Raw genomic sequence first — 23,295 nt, forward strand, 5'->3', positions numbered from 1 at the left:
TATACAAAACATTTTTCACTTTTTTTTGTACGATATTTACTTTCCATTCAAAAACCGAGCTCAAATTGCCCTTTAACGTAGTACAAGAACCGACTTTAGAAGACAAATTTTTTGAAGTGGGATTAACGGCCAAAACGAGGTTTTGGTGGCCAAATTGAGTTCGAATATTTCATCAGGACCAGCTGATGAGGGGTAATCAAATTTTTTTCTGCGATTTGATTGAAAATCTATGATGAGGGGTTTTGGAAATGTAGAATTCAACGGCAGTATTTTCACTATTGGACATGGTTATGAAAAACCCAAAACTGTTGATTTTCGTCATCTGACAACTAGTAAATTACTGAGAAAATGTTGAATTTGATGTTAGTTGAAATTAGTTTTTTTTTTTTGGTGGTAGTCTGATCATATGCCTACATTAACTGTATACTTAAAAATGTTGTACAGTGCGTTATATACTTCTGGCACAATTCTTTATATATATGGTACCGAAAATTTGAATAAATACATTGAACTTTGGTACCAATCTCCTGTTGCTAGGCACCTCAGTGTGGTGGTGCTGTGCTGGGATGGAATCTCTGCAGTTGATGTTGTTTTCTTCCACATTTCTTCCTTTTGGTCTTAAGATGACCTACCACCAAAGTGACGTCCACATTTTCACAATTGTACGTCCGGTGTCTATGTAAACAAAATATAAACAGTTTTTATTGATTTCTGTTCGTGAACACATAGTCCGTCGTAGACCCATCAGTGCTGAAACACTTTGGTGGAAACCCGGCATAAGATAAACTTAATGATATGACTATTTTTATTGTTATTTGAAACAACTATTTAACCTAGTTAATTCCATACTGTTGGATTTTCCAATTAGACGTATTTGGAGTATGTCTGCAAGCTTAAACACGTACCACAACTTCTCTGTAGTGTAAAATCGCGTTACGCCCGATTTAGTTTGCGAAATTATACGGGCAATATTGGTAAACACAAATTACATAAAATAGATTTTTGTGTGCTAGTAAACCTGAACAATTTTTATAGCAGCGTCTTCTGGTGAATAAAAAAATACATATAGACTTTTATTGTTTGTTTTTTTTTGTTTGTTAAGCTTCATTTAACCAAACATTATTTGTTTTTTCCAATAACTTAAACCAACTCACTTTGTGTACGAAATTTACTAGTTATTTTAATAAAAAAACATTGAAAATTATGTTTTATTGTATAGAACAACGTAAACGATTATTGGTAATTGTTTGTAATGGGTTGGTGCCCCTGAATAACAGTTTCATTTTGACAGCTGACTGGATGATTGTCTTGTGTGAGAGTGGTGAGAGATTATTTCAATTTTAAGATATTATTTACAAAAAATTATATAAAGAGTTTTTAGACAGTGAATATAGTCATGAAAACATATAAATCTACATTGAAAAATATCTTGGAAAGACCTGACTTTAAAATGAAAAAATAGTTTAATTATTCTGTCACTCTCTAAAGACGTAATGTAATTATGGCGGTAGAGGCTACGTCTCGCAATTCTGATGGTGTAAATTGAAGTTTTTCAACCGATTTTCAGCTAACAAGAATGATATTTTCAACTGTCAACTGTCAAATATGAATCAGTGCTACCAACCGACCACCTACGTAACGGTGTAATTTCCCTAATGTATATTTTTAAGCAATCATCCTCAATGTGCTTGGCTTGCTTTAAATTCCATTTGTAACCAGGATTTATATACAGTTTTTACAGAACTAGTAGAAAAGGATCTTCTGGCCGCGTTTCTTGTGACCATGGTATGTATAAAAGAAGGTCAAGGGATTATAGTTCTTCAAACAATGGTGATTGCATGGTAGACTAGCTTCGTGGATGTCAATTTATAGATACACGTTTTCACAAACACAGATTATAAATAAAGAAATTGAAAATCTAATTATAACGAATAATACTCCGTATGATGTCAGAATTTCGATTTTTTACGTGCTACGCTCAATGATGGCTAAAATTGATGGGGAATAAGGATGTGGGAGAAGCAGCTAAATTATAATTTTTTTTATAGAATATTAAAATATCATTGTTTAAGTATAGATTATAGAATTCCACTCTAAAGTCATTTTTACGTATTGAATAGATTTTCCGGAACATCCGACGCTATAACTGACTTTTATTAAGCGGTTTTCTAGGATATTTGCGTTAGAACTTGGAAATTGTATAGAATAATTTAACAACAGGATCGAACGTCCATTTACGGAAATTCGAAAATGGTGAAGTGATCAATTAGCATTACAATCAAAGTCGGAATATATTGCCAATCTTATAGAACAAAATTCACTATAAAAATAATGATAGTTTTGAGGTTATTTGAAAGAAAATTAGTTTATGAATCAATTTTAGAACACCATTTGATTTGTTTTTGTTAAATCTGTTCATTTTATATCAATACACACATTTTTTGTGTCTTTTCCTCACATATTTTTAATATACCTCGTGTTTTTGATTACTTTTTCTTTTAATATCTGTACCTACATACTTATACCTTCAATAAAGTTGCGTTTAATGTATTGTTCACCCTGTATATATTTCAGTTTGTGGAACGATGTTGAAAAAAATTCAGTTTATTTCAAGCAAAAACTATGCAACACAGTTAAATGGAGAAGGTTATCTTCTACTATGAAGAAGACGATATTTTTTACATTTATTAAAAAATAATGAATATCAATAAAAAATGATATTTATTGTTGTTGAAATTGTAATTTTAATTATGTCATTAATCGTAATAGGAGGATTTAAAGATAAAGAACACATGTGAAAGTGAGTTATTAGAAATCCGCACCAGTAGTTGTTATCATTTACATTCTATTAAACTATTATCTTAAACCAGAATTAAATATTAATATGGTGAATTGGTACGGTCAAAATATGAAGCAAACATTTCCTTAATGTGTTGGTGTCTGATATAAACCGAAGGACGACAAGTTTAGAATTCGATATCAAACTTTTTTATAGTTGAAATAGTTGTTACTTTCGTTCAGATTATTTATTACAGAAATTTGCATTTATAGTAACTCTCAGATCAAAATTATCTACAATATTCTATGATTGAGAAATATATTTAAACTAAATTACACAACAAATTTCCTAAAAAGGTTGTAAATATTAGCCTTGTTCACGGCAGATATCCTGAACATGTTCTGTCACCAGATTCATGCGCAGTTTGAAATCCTTTATTCTTGACGCATAGATTTCTAGTTCCGAACGAGTTCTGAATACGTCCAATGTATGAGTAAGAATATGCGCATGTGTATTCATCCTTTTTGTTATATTTACCACGAAATAACCTCTAACAAAATGTTTTTTTACATAATTGTATTTAAAAAACGTGCTAGTTGATTTTAAACTTACAAATATCAAGAATAAATTTTCGACCAGTTAATTATATACATTTTATTCTCTCAACTAGTTTTGAATTCAAATTATAATTATAGATATTCATCAATCGTTCGTGAAACATAATCTGAACAAAGCATACGCTTTTGAAACGTCCAGGTATTCAGAATACATTGGGAATGTGTCAAAATTATCTAACGCGAACGAAGCTATTGTTTTCATTTTGAATAACATCTCCTAAGTGTTCACCTAAGAAGAAATCACAAGGGGCTAAATCGTGTGAATGAGGCGGGTGGTCTGTAAAGGTAATTGAGCTTCGAGCGACGTGTGAACGGGCGTATTATCGTGATGAAGAATCAACCTACTCCTTTGTGACAAATCGGGCCATAAGATCTCAAAATTTCAACGTGAAAATTTTCGTTTACTCCCTGGTCGAATCAAAGAAAACAGTCAACACTGTTTTCACCTTGGACTCACATTTTTTTCTTGGTTTTCCTGCTTCTTTTCTTGCTTTCAGATTTGAGTTTTGACGTTTTCATTTTCAACAAGCTCCTTATCATGGTATGTCTCGCGTCTATACCATCTAATTTACTCTTTCCGCAATGAAAAATTCTTTGCTAATTACTTACGAATTCTAGTTAGTATATTAATACTATTCAATGTAACTTTAAATACGGGGAAAGTATGTATTTAATTGCATGCATCCTAACTGATCTAGTTTAATTAGGGTTACGTAATATTTAAAGACAATTTAAATTGAAATTACTCACCGATACAATAATTATAATTCGTGATATAATAAGAGAATGTTTAAAGAATAGGAAACGAACGAAGAGTAACCTTCATGTGCGTTAAATTTTTGAATTAATTATATCAGAACGTTGAGACAATTTAGGATTATTGTCCTTTTTCAAATTATCTGATTAGACCAAGCAGACTATAGAATGTACACTAAAACACTTAATATGGATTACGGATTCATTATATCAACGTCGACAGATATTTTATACAACAATCGCTTTGTATATATGAAATAAATGAAACCAAGTCGGAGACTGTCACTTCTTGTGACATTTATATGAGTCAGCAGACGCCATAAGTCACGGTAACAGATTTCTTCCAAGCATTATTCATAAAAAAAATGTAAAAAAAGCTCTTACATAATCTTATTTACTTATATATTATGAATTGTTAATCGATGCATGAATTACAGTTTTCTGCCACGACAATCGATTACAAAATTTTGAAATTGAACGAAAAACTGAATGTCAATTATTTTCTTTAATAGTATTTGATAGTAGTTTCCAAAACACACGGTATAAATATCAATCAAAAACGTATGGCTCCTCATTGAAAGCAATTACGCTATTGTTTGACAAGTTGTGTAAACCATTGAGTAACTATTCCAAAGTAATTGTTGATATGCTAATCAACTAAATTTTCTACTGTTGATATTATAAACTTACTTCATAGATGACAGATATAGTGATCACTTAATGGAGAAGATAGAGGCGAGTGACTCAAAATTCTTAAAAAATCCAATCACTCGTTTTCAACCATTCAGATACTCGTGATCGATCTGAACGATACTCTAGACAGAACACGGAGGTAAGTGTGTGTTATGAAGGAACCAGAAAGAGAATTCGGACAAATGCACCCTCTTAATTACGTGTAATCCATTCTAAAGGACTATCGATTCAGATAGTAACATCTTTTTTGTCGATTTTGACATAATCCCCATTCCAAGCCGTCTAAATCACCAACAAACCCGACACGTTATTCGCACAATCGAATCAAACAATTCCCTTGCCTTCCAATCTCCTGGATCATTGTAAAACGGCCCTTTTATGTCCAAGAAGAAAGTTCATTAGCCTCCCTTCGACTGCTAGCGAAGATTCCCTAGAAAATTATCTTTCCTTGGCAATTCCCTATCGCCATTAGCTGTAGCAGATTTTCTGTGGTTTAAGCTGGAATTTCTGGAACCGTTGGTGATACTCATACTGAACACACTATTTACACTACCATTACACTATGAAGGTGAACCGTTTACCTTCACTTTCTGAAGAAGATAACTTGGTTATCGAAACGCGTGTTAGACAGTGTAAAAACTGATGAACCCGTTCAGCATCTTACTTGAATAAAGAAAAATTTTCGTCTTTTCTTGTTCATTTTATTTCAATCCATACCGCATTGCCCTTCTAAATAGTCGATTACAGTCCGGTCGAGGAAAAACTGAAAATATTTCTCACCCCACATGGATAATATTTCTTGCTTTGATAATCAATCTTCAATCATTCTTCAGGTAATTAAATGGCACAGTACAAATAGTAGACTGTCCATAATTTCGCTGGGGAGGAACAACTCACATTCCATACGTTATCAAAGTCGTCTTATGAAATTGTTGAATTTTTCATAAAGATTATTTGGAAATTTCGTCATTACTTTTAACCCCAAAATCGTTAAAATGTTTACATACTTCTCCAGTGGAACGTTCAGTGAATTTGTGTCAAAAAAATAACGTGTACATTTATTATTAATTTCTTAAAAACTGTTGTTACTTTTATAATAATTCGAATTATAAATATTTACTTTATGGAAACATTATTTAACATCATCCGCTGTGTAATTTCTTACCTAATTGATTTCTTTTATAAAAATTTCAGGATTTGAATAAGTAAAAATTATTTATTTTTTAATAATAACTATATGTAAAAAGTATTTCCTACTTATTTCTAATTGTTAGTCAAAATAATAAATTAATTAAAAACATAAATGCAGAAGATATATACTTTACTGGTGATAATGAGAATGATATTCCACTTTTTCATAAACCATAAAAAAAATAATCGTTTTCAATTGCTATCTATGTACAGGATTGATCTCAAGGTTTATTGTGACCTTGCTTCTGTAGAAGCTCACCCTCTAGTGCCTCTAGAATTCTAATACATCCCCTCATCTTCCCCCTTACAAATTACCCTTCAGAAGCATTATCTTCTGATAGCACTAGGTACCTATATCTTATTTTTTCTCACAAAATCTCGTGGATCTAGTATCAGGTATTTCTTGTAAGATATCCAGTGAGGTAAATAACATATTATGACAAAATCCGGATCTCACAGCACAGTAATTTTCTTCCAAATTCTTCCTGCAAGTCTTTCTTGTAGATGCACACCATTTCATGGGAAGTTTCGTAATGAAAAGCTTTTCCACGCCGCTTTCTCGGTAATAAATTCTTTTTGAAACTCTTTTTTATAGATGTACCACATGCCAAAAGAAGGTTCAGTTCTAGTGAGCTAGTGCTTATTTTTTGCTGAGACATTCACCAGTCATCGCGTTTCCTATCCATCAGCGTTGATTCGATGGCTTGTGCTTATCGTATGTCATACTTCTTATAGTTTTTATCGCATTGATTACATTTGGAGATAATTTTAGCCCTTAAAAATCTAGTAGTAGTAATTGACTCAGTTCTAAGTGCTATTCCTTTATTCTTTTTTGTAAATGTGCTAGTAATAGACCATCAAATCCAGGCGATTTGTTGAAAGAAATCCATAAACTTCATAAAATGTTTCATGTGTATATGTAACCAAGCAAAAAATGAAATAGTTCTTTTTATTTTAGCGTTCTTTTTGTTGCTATATACTGTATTTCTTACCAATCTACTCACCTGTATGTAAAATGTAGAATCTTTATCCAGTATAGCCCAAAAAAGCGATATTAAAAAAATAAAATAAAAAATGCTAGTCGAAAGCGATTTTTTTAGTTCAAAATTGACTAAAAACGGCATAATATCATCGCGTATATTGAATTACACTCATTACTTTACTAATTATTGATCCTATATTCGTTGTTATCGTTAAAATTATTTCCGAAATTGATAAAATCGAAAATTCTATTAAACTTTGCGAATTTTTGAATATCTAAATTGTTTTCCTTCATTCATCGGTTTAGAATTAAAATTTTTAGTTGTAAAAGTTACCAGTATCTTCCGGCATCGAAAATCCGGGCGAGAATACTGCAGATAATACAATTATTGTAGGAAGCAGCCTCCACATATTCACAATCACTTTCTTCTCAACAATAACAATAAACGAAGAACACGTTTCAAGACCCGATGCAAACTGACACAGACAGCGACACTTTCTACCATTTTACCATCAGGATACCATGATATATACTGATATTGCAATTCACGTTGCTGAATCAGTGGTGTGCTCGCCTACCCATAAGGAGCACCCATTATGAGGAAATAATTTAGTATCGGATTGAAATACTAATCGAATGAAATTTTTATTTATGATTTCTTTATGGTAAGGTCGATGGCTTTACAGAAGTAAATAATCCCTATTCGTATGTCGTATTTATAGTTTGTTTTGCCATTTAATTAATTCTTCTGAAAACCAGTTGCACACGGTACTGTACAGTTTACATAAGTGATCACATAAGTATAAGTACCTTAAAAAATCTTGATAGAAGATGACGTGATCGTTACATTTGATTTATCAGTAACAAACAATCGAAACAAACAAAAATTTTTCTTCGTGTGTAATAATTTATTCCAATCCTTTCCATCAGGCAACGCGCCATACATCGAACTCTCCAAATCTAACCCCTAGTGACTATTTCCTGTTTCCTAGTCTAAAAATTTCAATAAAATGAGAAAAGGTACAGAATTTTTCGTGATCCAAGAAAGTGACTAGCCTCCAGTTAATATATGAGATGCAATAGAACCATTATATTCATACCCGACTCTAACAGGGTCGAATTATGTATGGTCCTAACGCTTTTGTCTGTTTCAGTTCATTTCGAGCCATGAAACAGTGTGTTTTATAAAGAACGATAGCGTATTTTTGAATGTGTACCAAACAACGCAAAGTTTTGTCCTTTGAGGCGAAAATGATAGTTAAAAATGTCTAGTAGAGCGAAGCTATGATAATACATTTAATTGAAACGATCATCCCTGAAAATTTGAATAATAACTGATTATGAGATTCGAATACCTTTCCTCTTTTTGGGGCGAAAGACAGAGACTATTCTTTATAAAGTTTCCAAAGTTACTTTTAGGATAATCAGTTAAATTATATGTCTGAAAGCAATAACAATCAGTGTACAGAACACAGTAATTAGGATAAAGTTGCACAGATCTTGAAATTGATTTTTCTCCATGTATATTTATATTCAGTATTATCAGTAAAGTGGTAAGGGACAAATTTGTATGACTCTGTAATAGTTTGTGACGATGTATCTTATCATTCAGTGCAGGTTAATCAACCAATTGATGGAAAGATAAAACTATCCGAGAGCTAATAGAAAAATAATATTGAATCAACTTTATTTCGTTTTTCTATGTTCCAAATAATTGGTATTTACTACATCATGTTTTTTGAATAACAGACAATACCTCAATTTTATACTATTATGAAGAATATTGCATAACAAAGATTTCAATTTTGTTGTGTTCAAGAATGGAAACAAACATTTTTTTGTTGAGGATGAAAATATTTTGTAAATATTTTTGTTTTGCTGGTAATTAGTATTTCTTTTGATGATTTAATTGTTCTGTTTTGGAAAGTCTAGTAATTGAAGCAATGGCGTAGGCGTAGAAATCAATTAAAAAGTTTATTCATTGATTTTTTTCATATTGTTACGTTCTTTCCTCGTTGCATTGCATTGCAATTAAAATTTAATCAAGATCTTTCTTTTCTTTAATATACACAGTTGAGATCTGTAGGAAATAAAAATTGTGCGATAATTTGTTCTTAAGCAAATTTTGTCTCGCTTTTGGAACTTTAACTCATCAAAGAGGAACTTAACATAAATTATAAAAGAAAAATTATAAACTCAGGGAGCAGTGCAGGCCAAAAGAGAAATATATCAGCTTAGAGCAAAAAGAAGAAAAATTTTACATGTAAGCGGTAAAAACGAAAATACAGTGGGAAAATTTGATATAACGGAACTAAATAAGTTAATTTATCGAGAAAAAACAGAAAAAATGTCAAATTTAGGTGGCAGAAAACAGAAAATAGCGAGAAAAATTGATTCAAGGAAACTAAATAATTTAATTTATCGAGAAAAAACTGAAAAAATGTCAAATTTAGGTGGCAAAAAACAGAAAATAGTGAGAAAAATTCATTCAAGGAAACTAAATAAGTTAATTTATCGAGAAAAAACAGAAAAAATGTCAAATTTAGATGGCAAAAAACAGAAAATAGCGAGAAAAATTGATTCAAGGAAACTAAATAAGTTAATTTATCGAGAAAAAACAGAAAAAATGTCAAATTTAGGTGGCAAAAAACAGAAAATAGTGAGAAAAATTCATTCAAGGAACTAAATAAGTTAATTTATCGAGAAAAAACAGAAAAAATGTCAAATTTAGGTGGCAAAAAACAGAAAATAGTGAGAAAAATTGATTCAAGGAAACTAAATAAGTTAATTTATCGAGAAAAAACAGAAAAAATGTCAAATTTAGGTGGCAAAAAACAGAAAATAGCGAGAAAAATTGATTCAAGGAAACTAAATAAGTTAATTTATCGAGAAAAAACAGAAAAAATGTCAAATTTAGGTGGCAAAAAACAGAAAATAGTGAGAAAAATTGATTCAAGGAAACTAAATAAGTTAATTTATCGAGAAAAAAACAGAAAAAATGTCAAATTTAGGTGGCAAAAAACAGAAAATAGTGAGAAAAATTGATTCAAGGAAACTAAATAAGTTAATTTATCAAAATATATAAAAAAATTTGAGGTTTTCAATCTCTAGAATGACTAAATATTGTGTGCAAAAACATTTGGAAAACATTTGTATACGTCAACCAACAGCTCTTGTTACTATAAACAAATCAGTGTAGCCGTCGACTTCATCCACATCAAAATTGTTTTCTGTTTCGTTCTTACAAATGTAATAGAAATCATTAAAATCAATTCAGACAATGAATCTTTACCTAGAGTCAAAAAACTACCACGATTTAATCAAAATATGAAGTAACGATTATATGTTTGATTTTCATCGGATTCCCGAAGGTCAAATTATCACCATTTCAATATTTTTGCTAAAAATTATGAAAGGAAAGGGAAAAACAACTTGAAAGTCGTGTAGGGATCTCTCCAATCCAATCCAAAGTACAAAAAAATGCTGAATACATCCAACACTTTATATTGAAGGTGGTAATGCGTGAAAAGAAAATATATTTTTTCTACGACCGTGCGTTTTAACCCACTTTCCCGCACGCATTTTAGTTTTGAAAGTGTCACTTTTCCGCACTAGTGCGGGAAAGGAGAAAGGAGAAACAACTATCAAACCACCCAGGTTTGATATCAGTTGCTATGACAACCCAAGCGTGTAATTGTTACTAAAACGTCAAAGTTGTTCAAAACGTCTTGGAAGTGACCGAATAAGAACAATCTTCTTCTAAATTAAACCACATTAAAACGAATCCGATACAATAATATTAATTTTGAAGGCTGCAAATGAAGCTAATTCCAAGCTGTTACCTGCCAAATCCAGACTAAGGTATGAGAAGCAATACGACCATTTTGTTACATCATGGTATAAGGAGAAAGGGGCCAAAACTTATAAGGAAGAGGTATTTCTGGCGTATTTTTCAGACCTAAGTAAGGTTTTGAAATCTAATACATTATGGTCCCGCTATTCGATAGTAAAAAGTTTAGTAAAAATGAAACAAAATTTGGATATAGGAAACTTCCATAATCTAACGTCGTTTCTTAAACAAAAAAATATTGGTTTTAGAGCACACAAAGCACAAGTTTTTACCAAAGAAGATATATCCAGGGTTATGCTAGCTCCCGATGAGGTATACCTGATGATTAAAGTGAGTACCATTTTGGCAGGCGCTCTCCGCAGATCCGAGCTTTTAAATATCACTATCGACGACATTCAAGATAAAGGCAACCTAATTATTGTAAAAATTTCTGATTCCAAAAATCATTCATCAAGATCATTTGTTTTATCTGAAGAAATAAATGATGGAACCTATTTGACCCTGTACAGAAAGTACGCAGATTTACGACCACCTACCACTCCACACCGCCGATTTTTTTATTCATTATAAGAATGGAAAATGTTCAGTTCAATGCGTTGATACTTTTGGTAAGATGCCAGCAGAGATTGCCGCATATTTACGCCTACCTAATCCGGAACGTTATACAGGACACAGTTTCAGACGTTCTTCGGCAACGTTCCTAGCAGACTCCGGCGAAGAAATAACCAACCTAAAGCGCCTCGGTGGCTGGAAGTCTACTACTGTCGCTGAGGGCTATTTAGAAAAAAATTTCAAATAAAATTCTTTGTACTACAAATGACTTAAAACCGTTGCCGTCACCGTCATCGTCATCTTTATGCGACCTGCAACCGATGCCATCCATCCTCATCGACGTCATCTACCTTCCAGTTGAAACCAAATAACTCCACTGGACCGGCAATTCTTACTAGTTTACAGAATGCAACAAATTGTGTTCTCAATATTAATATTTATAATAATTGGTAGTTTTTAGTTAAGGTTTTGTATATTATTATGTTATGTTGGAATAAAATAATTTTAGAAAAATGGGTTGGTATACTTTTTTGTATACACGGTCGTAGAAAAAATAATGTTCCTAACTAATGCGTAAAGTGTCTTTCCCGCACTTGACCGCTTGCCCGAACTCCGCTCCGCGTCGTTCGGGACAACTGCAGTCGCGTGCGGGAAAGTATCACTTTCCGCACTTGTTAGAAAAATAACTATTACAGCGTCAATGTCATTATTTGATAGTCAAACCTCGTATATTTGCTTATTCACTCGTACTCGAAATAATCTCGTAAAAGTTAACCAACAATTCTGATTTGTTCGTCTAATTTTATTTTTTCGTTTCTGTGTTGGTTAATAAAATCATTCTTTTTAATATTACGAATACAAGTTATCATTTCCACCTAGGTCAAAAATAATTGTCCCATTTTTTCGCAAGCTGTACACGTAAGCTTCTTGCCTAATTTGAAATCACAATTTTTTTTGTTTATTATCTTTAACAGTTCAGTATTCTTTTAGGTCAAAGTAGGATTTGTCTGTTTTCAAATAATTGATATTTATTATAGTATAATTTGCATATTTATGTCACGTCTTGTGTAAGTCACTTAATAAATTAGTGAAAATATTTGCCTCTTCCTCAGGTTACATTATTTTCATTTCATAAAAAGGTTAAAGATCAGTAACTCTTTGAAATTATCCAACTTCCTTAATCAATTTAAATACAAAAATAATTAATTAATTTTAATTTTAGACAATGAGGAAGAAAGAAAAACGTTTAATTTATTTAATCCTATAAAATAGGTTCGAAAGATTCCGTTACATACTATCCTAGTGAATCTGGTACCGATAATGAAATAAATTACTAAATAATTACTTTAATGTCATCGATTTATTAGTGAGTTATAAATTTCAAAACAACTACTAAAAAAATTATAATCCTGTTAAATAATCGACAGTACGCCAATGAATGTTGTTAAGCAATGATGGTTGTACAAAGCACCCGAACTGTTACAATTTTGACGACCGCAATTTGTTCGCATTTAAGTTTATTTGCATCACAATAGAGGATTTGTATTTTATAAGATTGGTTCAATTATAGATAAGTGATGAAATGTTTATAGGTGAGCCTGTGGTTTTAGTTTTAATAAGAATGTTTATGGATATTTTGGAAAAGTTTTATTTATAAAAGATTATTTATATACCTAAATTTCAAATAAAAACAAAGAAAATTTTATAATAATAAAAATACTCAGTCATGTATACAAATCACAATGATGATCGTTACAGTTACAAAAACTGAAATGGTATTTTTCATTGATGTATTCCCATCTCTACATTAAGAATAAAGATATTATCCAAACTATAATTTAGAGAACAAATTCCAATTCATTCTAATAAAATAAGAAGAAATTACATCTTTAGCACATATCAATCAATTACTTTATTATTAGTATCAACACTGTGTATCTATTTAGAAAATTTTACATTGTTTATAAAATTAACTATGTATTGGTGTATGTCGCCATCTTTATAATGATAGTGGTAGCACTTATATTACTTAACGTAGAAGTAAACTGTCATATAATTCTAGAATAAATAACTAAATAAAAATCCAACTTTAAAAAATTAATAATAACTAATAATATTTCAATGTAAATTAATATAAATTATCATCTAATAATTATTGAATTAAATTTTATAACACATAGGAATATAGTTCTACTACCAGTTGAAAGATGGCGGTCATATAAACATTATTTAGGGAAGAAATTTGAATTTTTAGAATCATTTATATGTCTCCTATGATTATAATCATTCCTTATATGTATTTTAAATATGAATTTATATTATTAAGAATAATTTTTAAATGATTAGTGCTCACTGCCACCTAGTGGTTAGGTACTAAACTTATTAGAATACTGTAACAGAAATCTTTGTTACTGAATATGTAGAAGGTTTAAAGTTTGACTAGTTCTGTTAATAGTCAATAGGTGTCTTATAAATATTATTCTAATGAGAAATTTGAAATTCTGAAAATAAATATGCTGCGAACTCTATATTTCAAAAATCATTATATAATTTGAATAAGTACATATTTATTTGATATATAAATGATGTAGTATGATAAATACAGTATTTTGGTTGCGTTGTGACATCTAGTAGAGAAAAACGAAATGTCTATGACAGACATCACTATATTGTTGGAAAACTTGAATACATATAATAGTTTCATTCATAGAAAGCGGATTTATTTCATTAAAGAATTCGAATTGCATAACTGTTGCAAATCTCAAAAGGTGTTAACAGCCTGTAATATATAAATAATTTATTTCAAAATGATAAACATTTAAGAAAGTGTGTTGATAGACATTATTTCTTATTTTGCTTAGTTAATATTTTCTCTCTTCAACGATCAGCAATCACAAGATGTATGAACAATCATATTTGATAACATGAAAATCTTGCGGAATATTATAATATTTTAACGGTTATTAACTTTGCTGTTGTTTGCACAAATAACATTTTTAAATCTCGAGTGATGTTTTTATTTATTTTATACGATAAATATAACTTGAAATGCTAAATGGAATGAATTTATAAATATTTTATAAAAATAGGAAAAAAAAACGAATACTTATTACATACAAGTATGTTTTATTTTGTCCTTTCTTTCATTCTATGACTATTGCTTGCTATGTTCATTCAAACGAGCCGCGTTTTGTTGTTAATTATCTTTCTATTCCACTATTTCCAATCAAAGACCTATGGGGATGTTTATCAAAGACATTCTAGGTCCATATAAATTTATTCTAGTTTATATTATGATATGAATTATCAATAAAACCATAGTGTCTAAAGTAGTTGTTAAAATAAGTAATAACTCCTGTTTGTAATGGAAAAAATTAATGTTTTTTCTAAGAACAAAATTTGCATATTTTCTTGTGGTTTTTCAATTCCTTATGCATATGAATACTATATTTTTATACATAAAAATAATTCAATGTAAACATATTCTTTTATTTTCTCAGTAACTATAGGAAACAATCAAATCATTTCCTTTTTTATGGAATAGAATTTCTGGGTGATGGATGAAACTAGTGATTTCCTATGTTGGAATAAAATGAGAAGGAAAAGATAATCAGTATCAACAAAAATTCTTTATTGTAATATAAGAGTATCGTTTGTCAAGACTACGTTATCATAAAATTTAATTCAGAGGTGTGGAGTGTAGATTGGAATTTGTTTGAGGAGTCGTTTTGGTTTTACAGCCACTCTGCACCTATACATAGAAGATATTTTGGACAAGACTATTTTTCTGGGGTTTCTGCAAATAGAAATCGTGTGTGGGTAGTCAGACAATAAACTCAAAACGACGACAAAACAATACAAATCAAACTTTTGGGTTTTCATCCCAACAATCTTTGAATTAGATTGTAAATTGCTCGCTCAACCACTAGATTTTCTGGATTCAGCATCGAATAAAAAAAAATTTGTATTTTCATGACAGTGACAGTGACAATTCTAATATTTTGATAGGGAAACATTGAACAGAGTATTACAAAAGACCAAGTATAGAAATGTTTTGATTTTTCATGCAATAATTTGTGTTTGAATGACCTGTCCTTGTAGTATATCGACAAAAATGTGAATCATGAATCAACAGACTTTAATGGATGTAAACAATAAATAGAATCGCGATATATAGCGTGCTATGTAAAGCCGGTACTATACGATGCGTCACCATTCGCGGTCTAGCGTTGGACGAAAGCTGGAACCTTAACTAAACTTACCTAAAAAATGAAAACTTTGTAAGAAAATGATGGAAAGCATACAACAGATATAAACTCTTTTAAATTAACTTGATCGTACTAGCAATTTTTTTGGTTTTTCATACTTGGAAGCATTGGACGACGTATCGTGTGGTACCGGCTAAATAATCATTCTTCATATTTGTAATTCTCAATTTGGAGTTCGACTTTTGCTAAAAACCTTTGTACTATATCGATAGTAAACAACGTACATGCCAATTAAAGTCGTTCTATTAACTAAATAATAAATAAAAGACCTTGAATAAACTTCAAATTTTTTTTTAATTTACATAATATTAATAATAGTGTTTTGTTTATAAGGCAATTGTTTTAGTTACATATTTATTGTAATGCCACAAATTCGTATTTTTTGTATAAAACACGTGTGAGAAATGGTTGAAAACGGGATGTCTCAAACAACATTGACCTATTTTTTTATTGCGAATTATTTAAAAAATGTACAAATATTGATGTTACTAAATAAATATGGAAAATACATATGAAGGTTGTCGTTAATATTGTGAAGAAACAACAAAATAAAAGCGAAAGAAATTTTTATTTTTTGATTTAGTCAAAGAGTCCTTACACATCTAACTAATTATTAGAAAGGAATTGCTCTTATATGACGAAATTCCTTTACATTTAAATTTTTTATTTATTTGAATCATTCTCAGACCAATTGTAACATGATTTGTTATTTCCCAATTTTTAGCTAATTTTGTATAAAATGTGGTTTTTATTAGGAAAATTGAGTTTTCTATTCACCTTCCGAATAAGATTTAATCCAACCATGGGATTTTAAGCCGCGTTTACGAACCCTTGAGCTATGGAAGCCATTTTACTCATTTCTTGGCGACTACCCTATGCCACCTTAAATTTAAAAAAAAAACTAATTAAAGGTATACATTTATCCGAACAAATTTCCCTAATAAAACGATAAACCGTCCACACCTGATTAACCTTCTTAATGTCCAAATATGTAGCATACAATAAAATTAATCCTTCCCGACATACCAGATTCATACTGTCTCGAGACCACGAACCGATCAGATCTCGAACGCCGAGATCTCAGCCGTAGCTCGCGCGACGTAGTTTAATCTTTGTTTATTGTGCTACCTCTCCACTATCCTCGACGTTAACATTAGCGCCTTTAGGTTTCCGGTTCTTTCTATTTGGCGTCAAATCTTATGCAAGATTTTTCCTAGTATGTTATCCCTTTACCGCTCGTGTTTTTCATTTTTCCTTTCCCAAATTTTCTTAACTGTCATTACGTTATCCATCCTTTCCTTTCTATGAATACTTTTATGGGTTCAACTTTTTGTTTTTCTCTTATATGCGAGTTTCTAAGTTTATCATCCTCCCTGATTTTAATTTTTGTCACTAACATAGTTTTCGTTTTGTTAATTTTCATTCGGTTCTTTGTCAATATCTGGTTCCAGTTGCTTGGATTTTTTTGCAAATCCTTCTAGTTATCCGCTTTGATCATTATATCATCTGATATAACATTTCTTTGTTTTTTCCAGGTTCTTCCATATTTTCATTCGTGGAACTTCATCGAAAGCTTTTTTCATATCTTGGAATGCGTTGTATACTTGCGTACTTCTTTTGAAGTTGGTTCTACTTCAGCTCGCAGTGTCTTTTCGATTATTTGTTTAGCTTTAACGGGATATTTCTCTATAATTATTGCAGTCTTTGTTGTTTCTCGCTTCGTGCACTGGTAGAATCAAACCCATTTTCCAATCTTCAGGGATTGTTTCTTCAATCCATACTCTGAAATTGAAAATTTTCAATTCATCACTTTTTTTCCATTTTCTTGATCTTCTTCTTCATTATTTACTGTGATCAATTCCTTTTTAATTACAAGCCTTCTTTTCCTCTAGTATTCTTACCTTCCTCCTCTCTTTTCTGTTCTGTTTCGTCGTGTCTTTTATTTTCTATATTAAACAGTTCTTCGGAGTGTAAATGAATAAAAAGTTGACGACTTTCATTATTTATAAAAGATTCGATAAAATCATGAATGAACGCTATATATATATGATAGATAAGACTAATTAACCTACATAATAATTCGTGCTATTGACTCTGATTCATCCGAAACGATTTCAATTCCCATTTACATTATTTTAATCAGAAACTTGAGTTTTGGATTATTTTGATAAACTTTTTTCGACTTGGAACTTGTGCAAGTGTTTGTTGAGGGGTAAATTTCATTATAAAATCAAAATTTTAGTTAAAATATAAACTAGAGATTCAAAAAGTCAGTATTTAAATTAATATACTTTAAAAATATCAATAAAACGATATATGAGGTATGGTAAAATAATTATCTTGACTTAGAAGTTCTGTACGGAGTGGAAATTTGGATGTTGAAAGCTCTAATGATCAAAAAACTTGCAGCATTTGAAATGTGGATCTATAGACAATATCTTGAAGATACCCTGGACTGATAGAATCATTAACGAAGAATTTTTTCATGTTGCGATGGACAGAGGCGCATTTAAAAACGTACAATATTTGTACTACTCACTATCGAAGATCATATTAGGAAAAACTTTGAAGAGATTTATAATTAAAATCGTTTTTTGGGGATATTATAATAGCTCCGTGTATGCATCACCGATAAACAGAAGGAAACTTTCAAGTTCAAAGAAATTTTTGTTTTTATTTGATAAGTTGTTAACTAACTAAATAGCACGATGTTCAACAGTATGCAGTTCATTTAGACATATTTGATTGTGCGTTAATACCTTTTGTATTTTCAATAAATTTATGATAATTTTCTTCAGAATGTCTTGTTATGGCGAACGGTTTAGTTAGTAAAATAGTAGTAACAATAATCAAAATTCCTTTTAACTAGACGAATAGCTTCGAACTCATGCACAAAAGTTCATTTATTAATTTATCTTTATTGATTTATAAAAGAGGGGATCTTTATTGCCTTAACTAACTTATCTTACTACTGATATCCAAATTAGAAAACTTCGTTATGGGGTAACGTGGTAATAAACTTTACTTTACTGTTGCAAATATGTTTTCGCAATTCGGTTGATATATATTCAATGTATTTTCTGATTATTATTAATTGTCAATGACTTCTAGACGGTGTTTGATATACTTTCATTGATTAGTCATTCCGGATGTGGATTAATCTCTGTAATATCTCTATCAAGTATCATATCGTCATTATTGAAAAAACTTTTCATCTATATGTAGTGTAGCAAACTTCAAAAACCTTATGTGAAGAATTATTTGTTATATTATTTCATAATATATAGTTTTATGTACCATTTGCTTCCAAATGCTTATAAAAACTAAAAAACAAACATGAAAATATCTAAATAAAGATACAAATACAATAAAATCTCAATATAAACAATAAAACCATAATTAGTAACAAAATTATAGATAATATTATCAGATAATAATTAGTGTAGAGCAAAATTAAACTAGTACGCAGCATATCAGGAATTGAATATTATTATTAGAATAGAAGTTGTTCAAAAGAAGATCAATTGGCAAGTGATTGTGCATTGTTTTTGCATTGTAAAATATTGAGCCCTTAACTGTGCTTACGAATTAGGCAAACGGATTCAAGGATTAATAGGGAAGGAAGAGTCTGAATTTTTAATCTTTTAAAGTCCCTGCTGTTTAGTTCGAGTAAAAATTTAGCAGCTCTATTTTGTAGTTCGAAGATTCGCTCATATTGAGTCGCACCACACGTACTCCAGAAGGGAAGGGTTAAAATATGATACTGACTTATATATCTCTTTGTCGGATTTGATTCTTAGTTGCTTCAGCAACTGCTTAACCTAGAATCAATTTATTTGAAATTTCACATGAAGTTTTTCTAACAATTATTTGTTGTAAAAGTTTGCTTCTCATCCTGATATTGTTATTAGAAAAAAAGTGCCTACAAATAACGGTATATATAAGAATTTTATAAGTTCAACGTCCAAACATTTATCAGGTGGCATTAGGAAACTTTTTATTTTATTGTGTAAATCTTATATCTCATCCGTCTTTAAATGTATATGATTCACCTAATGGGTTTCGATTTGGTAGACTCAACAAAACTAAAATTTTCACAATAACAAGATTGATATAATAAAAAAAAAGAAAGAAAGCAGCATTTTTATAATTTCTCGATAGCAAATATAGAACTAAACTAAATAAAATCAACTAAACAAATTTTCAATTTAATTTCAATTGTGAGTGGATATCAAAAGAGCAAAGTTGGCCAATCGTGATTCCATCCAATTTTAATTTTTGAAATATACAGCACATGAACCAATCAATTCTCAAAAAATTTATTTAGGAAACTTCGCAGTAGTAAAAAACATTTTTGTGTTATAGTTATTTATTCGAATATATAAATTATTACGCTATTTATTTATTATTGTTATTACAGTCGTAATACGATCAAAACTAATTCAGTATTAGTGCTAAATCGTCAGCGAACGCAAAGGTTGTGGAATCTCTTGCTAGTTCCATCGTTTCATAATTTTGGGCCTGGTACAAAACCTTCAGGAACACTTGGGTCTATTTCAAGTTTTTCCTTGTCCTCTAGGAGTATCTTTTTTGACTTGATACTAAGTTGACCACGTATTTAGAGATGTGTCTTTATCGAAGTTTAGTTATGATCAATTTATAACTCACAGCATGAATTCTTGAAACCAAATAAATTTATTTTCGTGGATCCCGCTTACAATTTTGGATCCTGTCGAGTCTTCCTCTTGGTCCACTTTGAGAATTACGACTCCACGTGGATATGGATTCACAGAGATTGAACACCCACCATATAGCCCTGATCTGGCCACGTCAGATTACTTCTTTCCGTAAATCCGAAGGCCGAATTAAGGGATAAAAGATTTAACAGCGACGATGAAATTAAACAAAGTACCTGCATTTTATTCTACGTCGCATTAATTTACCTTCTAGTTCTAATTTGTATCTAATGGGCTCTTTTGGTGTTCCCATGCATCTACGAAGGTATCTACGAAGATAATTTTTGGCACAATTGATGGCGTCATAGATGTAGCACAGGATTTTGATTTATCCGTCACCAATTCTGTAATTTTTTTATGAAAATAAACCTAAAGTTTCTATATAAATGCGAAAATATTGGGGAATGGATTTCCCGTATCAAATATGATTTTTTGTAATTTTCTTAACATCCCTTTCACATTTTCCGCAATCGAAAATTTTTCTCGAATTCACTGTATAATTAAAAACATCTGTTAACCTTGAAGTTTTTTATTTCTCGAACAGATTCGGTAAAAATATAACGTCTCGCATTTATCGCATTCCAAAACTTTCGACAACAAACTTTTCATATGACTTTCCATCTTATAATTATATTGGAAGTGATTAGTTTCTGCGACAGCCCAAAGGATTTTTAAATGAGTCACAATCGCTCTAGGATATACGTCTCCTGAAGGGAATTCTCCGTCTAGCCGGTCGGTTTCGGCTCCGCGAAAAATAGGAAATATGATACATTTCATGCGAATAGCCTTGTAACAACGCAAACAATATTAACCTGCCACACCATCGGCTGGCTATAGTTGAAAATTTGGTGGAGTTGCGACGCCAGGGACGGACCTCGCACATTAATTTACTCTGTAATGTGGAATAAGCTCAAATTTTTTTGCTGATAAGCATTCAATAGACTTTCTAATGTGATTTCGTTTCATCTCAATCATTGCTTCCATGGGTGTGCTCGATGGTGTTTATTAATTGGCAATACATACAATTTTCGGTAACAAAAATTGGCTTAGGAAGTAGTCAGTTGTTCGATGTTTTTCTTTCTTTCTTACCACGTTTCGAAACTTTTTTCACTGGCTGTCCTTTTTCTTTTCTTTTGTTCGTCTTCAGTGTTATCAGGAATGTAATTTCTTTCGGTAATCATCAGGTCTTTCGGTGTGATTCCCGTCATTACCTGCAGTGCAACTCCCGAGGTTGTTCTGTACGCAAACGCTTCCCGAAAAAGTGAGTTTCTTTGTGATCGACTCAGTATTGTATTGATTCCTCATCACCAGTTGTTATTTAATGTCAATTTCTGTCAATTGGGGTCTTTGTACATGTTGATAAACCTTGCTTGCCTAGGATTTTTAATTGAATTGTCTTCTCAGACTTTTTAAAGAATCAGATTTAGTCGGTGACAAAAATTGGCTTAGGAAGTAGTCAGTTGTTCGATGTTTTTCATTCTTTCTTACCACGTTTTGAAAGGTTTTTCACTGGCTGTCCTTTTTCTTTTCTTTTGTTCGTCTTCAGTGTTATCAGGAATGTAATTTCTTTCGGTAATCATCAGGTCTTTCGGTGTGATTCCCGTCATTACCTGCAGTGCAACTCCCGAGGTTGTTCTGTACGCAAACGCTTCCCGAAAAAGTGAGTTTCTTTGTGATCGACTCAGTATTGTATTGATTCCTCATCACCAGTTGTTATTTAATGTCAATTTCTGTCAATTGGGGTCTTTGTACATGTTGATAAACCTTGCTTGCCTAGGATTTTTAATTGAATTGTCTTCTCAGACTTTTTAAAGAATCAGATTTAGTCGGTGACAAAAATTGGCTTAGGAAGTAGTCAGTTGTTCGATGTTTTTCATTCTTTCTTACCACGTTTTGAAAGGTTTTTCACTGGCTGTCCTTTTTCTTTTCTTTTGTTCGTCTTCAGTGTTATCAGGAATGTAATTTCTTTCGGTAATCATCAGGTCTTTCGGTGTGATTCCCGTCATTACCTGCAGTGCAACTCCCGAGGTTGTTCTGTACGCTAACGCTTCCCGAAAAAGTGAGTTTCTTTGTGATCGACTCAGTATTGTATTGATTCCTCATCATCAGTTGTTATTTAATGTCAATTTCTGTCAATTGGAGTCTTTGTACATGTTGATAAACCTTGCCTAGGATTTTTAATCGATTGTCTTGTCAGACTTTTTAAAGAATCAGATTTAGTCAAATTATAATTTATAATATAGTTTTTCATCTGTTATTTAAAATATTTTAATCTCGAAGGAATTATTGTCTAAAGTGGTAGATGATTGCTATGTTATTAGTTATTTTTTTAAGTTGTTTGGTTTTAGTTCGTCTGATAGTTCTTCTAGTGGTGCTGGTGGTTCTTCAGTTAGTACTGGTAAGATTTCAGCATTTTTTTTGTTAAATTTAGTTTCACTAGATTGTTCTATTGTTCAAAAAAGTTTATTTAGGAATTTATAAACTATAAAACAGTATTTCGGAAGGTAGATATTGACTCGAGAATAAATAAACGATTAAGTTTTTGTAAAATACGGGGTAGATCAACCGTTTTTTGTCCTCAAGACCACCGAGGAAAAATTTTAGGTATCAAAAGAGATGTTCCTGGAAGCAATAAGATCATCAAATACTTTCCTGCCAAATTCTTGTAAGAATTTTTTGTCACGATCGCAAAGTACAGTCGGGTATTATCGTGGACAAAAATAAAACCTTTTGAAAGCAATCCTCGGTGCTTGTTCTGTATTTTGCGGCGTTATTTCTTGATGGTTTCCCAGTAAACATGTGCATTGGCCTTGTGGTAAGACTTAAATAAACTTTTCTACCCCAAAAAACGGTTTTCACGTGTTTTTGAGG

General features: G+C 31.1%; 1 protein-coding gene across 1 annotated transcript in view; it reads right to left on the minus strand.

The window, feature by feature from the left end:
- The window catches only part of LOC130445880 (uncharacterized), a 33,021-nt gene extending 10,990 nt beyond the window's left edge, over positions 1–22,031 (minus strand). Inside the window, exons 1-2 of the mRNA XM_056781767.1 lie at positions 21,913–22,031; positions 17,590–17,756 (exon numbers count right to left, since the gene is read on the minus strand). Coding sequence (XP_056637745.1) covers positions 17,590–17,756; positions 21,913–22,031 — 286 coding nt within the window. The remainder of the gene's footprint in view (positions 1–17,589; positions 17,757–21,912) is intronic.
- Positions 22,032–23,295: the final 1,264 nt, after the last annotated feature.

This window comes from Diorhabda sublineata, chromosome 6 (assembly GCF_026230105.1).
Source record: "Diorhabda sublineata isolate icDioSubl1.1 chromosome 6, icDioSubl1.1, whole genome shotgun sequence".
Classification (NCBI taxonomy): domain Eukaryota; kingdom Metazoa; phylum Arthropoda; class Insecta; order Coleoptera; family Chrysomelidae; genus Diorhabda; species Diorhabda sublineata.